The following is a 7,996-nucleotide window of genomic DNA, read 5'->3' as shown; positions in this document are numbered from 1 at the left end:
AGTGCTGGGCTGTTGTTTTCATATTTTAACTAGCGAGATTTTCTGACGTATCTTTGGCAGATACCGTGATTTATTTCGACGATAAGAAAGCGCAGTGACAAATCAGGCTTTTATTTTGGAATAGTTTTTGAGAGATTAAATTTTAATGTGTAAAAAAAAAAAGTTCTGACAGTCCTTTAAAAAATGTGATATATGAAGTTGTTGTACTCATTATATATGTTCGACTTTGCACCTTAACATCAGCTGGTCGAGCAGAAAAAATATTCTGATTTGAGACTGAATCTATGGATGGAAGGTCAGTGTGTTTATGTTGAAGGGGTAGCAGTCGGCGGAAGTCGTGCTTCAGGAGGAGGAAGCTGACAGCATGTGGGATGAAGGCTGCGAAGCACACGCCGCACAGCAGCACGGAGGAGTAATGATGAGAGGCTGAGCTCTCCACAGCACAAATTCAGTTCTTACACGACTCGTCAGAAAATAGCTCAGCCATGTCGGGAGTGTTAGCACGGCTGCTCTTCTACCCCACGTTAGCCTACAACGTTGTCATGGAGAAGGTGTCCTCGAGACGGTGGTTTGACCGAGTGGATGAAACTGTGATCCTCGGAGCGCTGCCGTTCAGGTCCATGACCAAACAGGTCCGCCTGTCAAACACTGAAGCTGCTAGCTAGCGCTCGACTACGCTAACGACTCTTTAGACCAGCTGCCGAGCTAGCCCGCGCTAACGAGGCGGCATTGACTTTGTTCTAAACAAATGTTTTGACAAGTTGTTATAGTAGTAGTGGTGTGTGTGTGTACAATTTCAAAGAAATGCTGTAAAGACAGTAATATGCGAAGCCACAATTATGAAATAGTAACTCACAGTGAGTAGGTCATTATCTCAATCAGCGAATATTGTGATTTGTGGGTGATTCTCACCATCTTCGATCCAGCTGAAGCAGAAACCGCTGTAACACCGCCTCAGTTATCTAACAAGCTAACATATCAGAAACAGAAACGGTCTCGCAGTTCAGTAGTTTTTGCCCATAGTTGGTCCTCTTGGATCATCAGACCTCTGACGGTCAACATGATTTATTAGGTTTGTTTTTCTTCAGTAGTCAGACAGAGCACACAGTGCAGTGTGCATCAGTAGAAAAACACTAAGACTAATGTTCATACTATGTTTAGCATTAATTCACACACCGCTGTTGCTATTGTTCTGCTGCTCTGTACCTCCGCCCCTTCCTTCACGATGCCCCATCAGTGCGTCCTGCCTACAGCCACTGTGGCCACTCCAGCACCACCCACAGATGCACATTTGGCCACTTATTTGTGTGTTTGAATACTTTGCACCCAAAAAGCTTTTGAATGGCCTTTTCCCGAGCTAAGGGCTTTCCTTTTATAAAAGTAATTTTGGTCCCAGCAAAGAAGCTTTTGGATAATTGTAGGACTGATTTCTAAAATGTTTTTGATTATTAAATGATAGGCAAACATCCCTTCCTCATTGTGAGGAATACAGCTTATTAATGTAAAGACTCTTACACAAGGAACATGCTACCATACCATACCACCTTTATTTATAAAGCACTTTAACATAAAACCAGAGTTCACAAAGTGCTGTACATGCAAAATGGCCTAAGTAAAGTAAATAAAAATAAGATAAAATAAATTAAATAACTAAAATAAATTAAAACAAATTGAGTCAACCCCTTTAATCAGTGCCAAAGGCTTCAGCGAATAAATATGTTTTAAGAAAACTTTTAAACTCAGAAAGAGAAGAGGCCTGTCTAACGTGCAAGGGCAGATCATTCCACAACTTTGGGTTGGCTGCGTAAAAATGCCATGAAACACACACTGAACGTTGTGCTTTTGTCACATTACACATACTGGATATTACCTGTTACATGATTAGAATAAGGACCACAGGCATCTTTCTCCTTAGCTCAGGTAAGATGCCTGTTTATGAGTGGCTGATATTATTGAAGTCGATGGCTGTGGTCCCTTTGCTGTGTACATTGTGACACTGACACCACCTTCAGTCTACTCCTTGGCAAACTCTCATGTCATGTGTGTTGTTTGTGTATACTTTTCCCTTCTAGTCAACTTCCCATAAATATTTGCACACTGTGAACTGACAGCTTTTGCAGCAGTGACTGTGGTGGCTTCTGGTGGTTGTTGAATTTTGCCATCTGAGCATCTGGTAAGTCAGCAGTCTTCCTCATGGCTGTGGACTCCAGATGAAATATTCTAATAATTTGACATACCAGATTTATGTTTTTTGTGATCATCAAAATGAAATAAAAAAAAATCTTGGAAAAAAATGAACTTTTACACAATATTGCCATTTTCTGAGATGCACCAGTGTTTGCATAAAGAGCAGAGAAGGAGACTGGAAATATATTTTGTCAAGACCTCATAAAAAATGGAATAAAGGAGAGAAAGAGTATTTAGAGTGCCGCTCTCGTGGCAGTTGCAGTTTTCAACTCTGAGAGCTGATGGCCTGTTTTTGCTTTTGCAGCTGGTGGAAACAGAAAATGTTCGAGGGGTGATCACCATGAACGAAGAGTACGAGACCAAATATTTCTGCAACTCAGCCCAGGTGAGTTCCCTTCGTTTGAGTTCCCATTATTAAGTTAACGTGCAGTGCATGGGGGCCCAGCCCTGGAGCAGGGTGCCGCCGGTGCATCGAGCCACCTGGGGGGCTCTTCAACTGGTGGGGGAGATTGTCACATCTTGCAGGAGCTTTCCTCTCCTCAGGAGCTCCCTCTGCAGGAGGGGGAGATACAGGAGAGGTGGAGGAAGATCTCAGCCTGGGTGTTTATTGTCTTATGTAGTCTGGAAGATGAGTGGATGGTGGGGTGGGTGCAGTTTTCTCTGTGGTGGGGTCGGGTGGACTGTCCCGGGCTCTGTGGGGCCGGGAGGCGCTGCTGCACTGGGCCCCGGTCTGGATGGGCCTGGGCCCCCTTTCCCTGGCGGGTCGCGGAGTATGGGGGTGCCTACTGGGGTCAGCGGGGGAGCTGGCCCCAGGGAGGGGTCACTTGCCCCTCCCTTCCTTCCCTCCCCATCTCCAGCTGCCTCCCTCTTCCTGCTCCACCACAACCACCCACACATGCAGGACCTTGGAGTAGGGGTATGTCACCAGGGTGCAGAGGAGGCTACCCCCCCCCCCCCCCCCCGTCCCCTTCTGGCTGCCTCTGCCTCAATTTTATCCCACAACTTAGACATTCACATTACTCACACTCTCATTACACATACATATAGGATCTTGGGGGTGGGCACGCTACACGGAATCCAAAGTACCATCAGGGTGTACACCCCACCCCTGGCGTCGTTGCCCACCTCTCAATTTTAAATACAGACATTGAGGGCTAGCAGGAGGGACCATGCGCTTACTTGCTGCTCTCTGGCAGGTAGCTCCATGCCCTCCTGGGTTTTAAATGCACCTTAGAACACACATGCATCAACACTACAATGAGCGGGTGGAGGGAGGTTTGGAGTCTTCTCTCACCCCCATTCTCTGCGACCTGCTGGAGCGGGGGGGCTAGGAGGAGGAGTTGGCCGTCCGACTGCGGTCTGGAGTGTGGGGCCTTCCTGCTGCTGCGGAGTCGGGGCGGTCTGCCTCCCCCCACCGCAGGGAAAAGGGTAACACCACCTGGGTCTGGGTGCAGTTCCCCCCTCCAGGGGCAAGGGTACCTAGACCCGGTTTGTAGAGTACGCTTGGGGAGTGTGATCGTGTGTACAGCGTCTCTTTATGTCTGTCTCCACGTTGGTTGTGTGTGGAGTAAGTGTATATGAGAGCACGAGGGTGGGAATGGATGTTTGTATCTGTGTGTGCCTGTATTTCTGTGTCTATATGTCAGGTTGGGTGTCAGGCGCCACCTCTCTGGGGACATCTCAGGCCCTCTAAGGTATGGAGGCCTATCTCCCCCTACCACCACTTCCCCTGCCAGTGGCGGACTCCCTCAGACATCGGTGCGTTGGTGGTTCTTTGTGTCCGGGGATGGGCGTCCAGGTACACACTGGCTCACTGCTTGGCGGCCGCTTATCGGGGCCTGGAGCCTGGGGCTCGCTCGGGCCACTTCGGAGGTGGGGTGCCCCCGGCCTCTCGGCCTGGGGCTCGGTCACTCAGGCACAGCTGGCTGCCGGCGGAGCTCACGGGCGCGTCACTGCAACCCCCCCTGGCTTCTGCTCCGCGGCTGCTGAGTGAGCCCTCATCTGGGACTCTCCTCAGCTCTTTCTGGGACAGTGGCGCGGCTGCCCCTCTGTTGGTCTTCCTTGGTCTCTTGTGTTCTGGGGGCCTCTGGATGTCTGGAGTTTTGATCTCCTCCATACCTGCTTCATGCCCTGGAGGACGGGGCTGTGGCCCCCCCACACCCTCTAGCAGATTATTACATGAAGGAACCTTTTAAAAAACAAAAAACAAGCGCGTCCATGCTCACAGGTGTACACACGGGTGATCACACCCACAAACTACACCCTTTTTGGCTCCTACCTCAAAGCACACTGTGTTCTGTTGATCTTATGTGCTGCACAATAATGTTTAATATTTAGTATTTACTGTCATATTCCCATATATCATTGTGATGTTGTTTATTCTATTACTCTTGTTCTCTTCTGCTTGTTTTCTTTTTTCTTTCTCAGCAGGTGACCCAGGTGATTGATATATGCATTTTTTTTTTCTCTGCCCGTTCTGTTGGTTTATGTTTTTTGCCCTTCTCCCCCGTCCCTCTTCTCAGCTGTTTCTCTTTCCCTCCTTCTTTCTCCCCTTCTTTCCCCCAGTTAATTCTGTCCCGTATTCAGTAAGTGAAAATAAAATAAACAATAAAAGGTGAATCAAATGGACCATTACGGCAAGGCTGGGATGGTCAATTCGGTAAAGTAAATCCGTTGGGCATCTTTCTTCGCCTTTAGACAACAATTCTGATGGCAAAAGAGCCAAACGGGACAGGCCAAAAAAAAAAAAAAGTTAACGTGCAGTTTAATTGCCCTGCTCATATTTGAAATGACCCTGTGCTGTCATGCATATGCAAGATGAGTTAAATACTGATGTGTGATAGAAGTTCAAACCCTAACAGTGCCAAAGAGCCGCCCCTCATACACTGTGTCATTTATTGTTGCGGTGCTGGTGCAGGAGTGGCAGGCTGCTGGTGTGGAGCAGCTCAGGCTTAGCACTGTGGACCTGACTGGTGTCCCCAGCATGGAGAACCTCCACAGAGGCGTGGAGTTTGCACTGCAGCATAAAGAGCAGGGAACCAGTGTGTACGTGCACTGCAAGGCTGGACGTTCCCGGAGCGCCACATTAGCTGCCGCCTACCTCATACGGGTCAGTATGATGCATTCAGACTGCCACCTGCTGTTTGAACTGCAGACAGCACAAAAACCGAGTGGAGAGAAGAACATCCCACTTTTCATGGTAACGCAAGATAAAGCATAAAGAGCGGATAAAAAATAAAGAAATAAATAATAAATAGAATAATAAATTTACATTTGTTATGTTGGATAATTTTGAACAAATAAGAATAAGGTGGCAACAAATCCGTTTTTTACAGGAAGCAAATAATTATACTGCTATAAAATCTGAGCAGCGCATAAGCACTTTTAAGCACTTTTAAGCACTTTTAAGTACTTTTAAGTACTTTTAAGTATTTTTAAGCACTTTTAAGTACTTTTAAGCACTTTTAAGCACTTTTAAGTACTTTTAAGTACTGTGTAATTTCCTGGTAATTTAGCAGCAAAACAAACAATATTTCCCTGTATTTACGTCCTAAGTACGTGTTACTTTTTGTGGAGCAGGCAATATTACAGAGTGGCCTAAACGTGCCTATCCTGCATGTATTTTAGAGGAAAGGAGACACAATTTATACTGTAGGTAATTTTGAGTATTGCATAACTTATTTTAAGTCAGGGTCTCATATTTGCAGCCTGGGGGCCACTTGAAGAAATGTCATGCAGTTTGTCTTTGAAGTTCTTTAAAAAGCTGAGAATGACTGAATATGAAGGCAGCATGAGCAGAGAGCACAAACATGCTGAGGGATCAGCTGTTAGCTCAGTGACAGAGTCACACTCATGTCTGCAGTTTATTTTGTTAAACATGAACACAATGACAGCAGCAGTGCTGCCACGTGTGTGCACAGAGAGGACCAGTGTGTTTGTTTGGTGGTTCGATGAAAGGATTCAGTTTGTTACAATCTGCGTTCATGTTTGCAGTTTTGTCTCGTTATACAATATTTGAAATTTAAAAAACAAAACAAAACATTTTCAGAAATATTTGTGGGTGTTTTCTTGTTTGTTTCGTTTTTTATTACTACTTGAACACAAAGTGGTCTTCCAATGAGATGACATCGTTTCAGTTTCAGAGCCTGTTTTAAGTGGTGTGTAATTAGCTGGTAATTTTGCAGAAAAACAATATTTTTGATGCAGTTTTTGTGTTGACGGCTGTAAATGTTGAGTGACTTAACCTTCCCTTTTTACATCCTTATTTTGTTACACTGTGTACATGATGGATTTTCTGTTATTCAGTTGTTCTTTTTAACTTACAGTGTATTTAAAATTACTTACACTGTAAGCTGTGTCTCCTTTCCTGTAAAATACCCAGAAACTGGCCGAGGTTAATCCGCTTCATAATATGGCCCTCTCCCTGAACAGTACAGCATACTGCTAAATTACAATGTAATATATTTCTTTGTTTCCTGAAAAAACCCTGACTTTTTACCCTCTTATTCCAGCGTACTTACCTTTAAAGTATTTGTATGTAAATATAATCTCATGGTCATTTCAGATAAAACACATGCCACATTTAACTCCGTTTTTGACCCGTTTACCTCCACATGCACTGAACCACAGAGTGTTTAAGTCAATATTCCAGAGTGGTGACTGTATGAAACATGCTCATGGCTGATGAGTCGCTCAGGCATCAAGCGACAGGTTTGCTGTGTTGACCGTTTGCTTTCCTGCTGACAGTTACACTGCTGGACTCCAGACGAGGCCTGTCAGAAGCTGGCATCTGTTCGACCGCACATCCTAGTACGCTCCGCTCAGCTGGAGATGCTGAGGAAGTACTACCAGCAGATATGTGCACAGTCCAGCTGAGAAAGTGGGGCAGTGTGTCGGACCTCATCGTGTTCCCACTGGAGGTGGGAGACGGCGACTCAGAGCCTTGATCAAAACAACTGTAACAGGAAATGCAACTGTTGCCTTTTCAGCAAGTGCTCTTTGGCATGTGTACAGCTGCAGAACAGAACATGTTGTTTATCTGTTTTTGTTACTCTTTAATATAATTTTGTTGAAAGAAAATTTTCTTTTTATAATTTGATTTCCAGCCACGTTATTCTGTTTTAACTAACAAACTAAGACAAATCACTGCAATGCTCTCCACATTTGTTTTTAAAAAAAGAAAACACTCCCCTCAGAGCCGGCTGACGTCAGCTGGAGTTTAGTCAACAGGATGAGAACACTGTAGTAAATAATTCAGTAATGAAGGTGTTTCTGTGTAGACTGGAAAATATTTGCTTTATATTTTTCTGCAGTGCCTCATAATGTAAAAAAAAGACCATAAATAAATGTTTATGACAAAAAGAGTAATGGTGCTTCTTTATTTTCAGTAGTTTGTTCATATTGGCAAGCACATATTTAAATAAAGTTAGGATGTTCCAATGTGACAGTTATCAAGAAGGTTTAATATGAGGATGGAGTCCCCGAAGCAAACACACATGAAAAATGTTCAAGTGATAATACTGTTAGATTCTATTTCATGCAAACAAATAGAAAAATTAAATTGAAGTAAAACAAAATAAAACCTAAATCTAACTGTAGCGTGGACAAACATTCGGTCAACTTTTACATCCTAGTAGGGTAGCTGTTTATTGGAAGTTCATTTAACTTTAACATTTAACATTAGTTTCCACTGACACGCTGTTGGCTAACAGCACTGACTATTTTGTGCTGGATGATCTTCCTGACACAACCCTCCCCTTTAATCCAGACTTGAGAGGCCACTCGGCGTAGTCTGACTTGTCGACTGCCA

General features: G+C 44.6%; 1 protein-coding gene across 1 annotated transcript; it reads left to right on the top strand.

Annotated features, from left to right (window-relative positions):
• The first annotated feature begins 333 nt into the window (after positions 1-333).
• On the top strand, positions 334-7,548 carry ptpmt1 (protein tyrosine phosphatase mitochondrial 1). Its single transcript, XM_085276775.1, has 4 exons — positions 334-632; positions 2,492-2,572; positions 5,105-5,296; positions 6,934-7,548. The coding sequence occupies exons 1-4, from the start codon at positions 486-488 to the stop codon at positions 7,060-7,062; spliced, it is 549 nt and encodes a 182-aa protein (XP_085132901.1). The 5' UTR covers positions 334-485; the 3' UTR covers positions 7,063-7,548.
• The last annotated feature ends 448 nt before the right edge of the window (positions 7,549-7,996 follow it).

The sequence above is a fragment of the Mchenga conophoros genome, linkage group LG1, assembly GCF_057382185.1.
Source record: "Mchenga conophoros isolate Kocher_MC1m ecotype Shallow Benthic linkage group LG1, M_conophoros_male_GT1.1, whole genome shotgun sequence".
Classification (NCBI taxonomy): domain Eukaryota; kingdom Metazoa; phylum Chordata; class Actinopteri; order Cichliformes; family Cichlidae; genus Mchenga; species Mchenga conophoros.
Note: the sequence above shows the minus strand (reverse complement) of the source record. Positions and strands in the feature narration are given on the sequence as shown.

Bases quoted from the DNA above. Each gene is read 5' to 3' on its own strand.
- ptpmt1 (XM_085276775.1), top strand. From the start codon at position 486: ATGTCGGGAGTGTTAGCACGGCTGCTCTTCTACCCCACGTTAGCCTAC. The intron at 2,573-5,104 runs GTGAGTTCCCTT...GTGCTGGTGCAG, and splicing joins ATTTCTGCAACTCAGCCCAG to GAGTGGCAGGCTGCTGGTGT. The intron at 5,297-6,933 runs GTCAGTATGATG...TCCTGCTGACAG, and splicing joins CTGCCGCCTACCTCATACGG to TTACACTGCTGGACTCCAGA.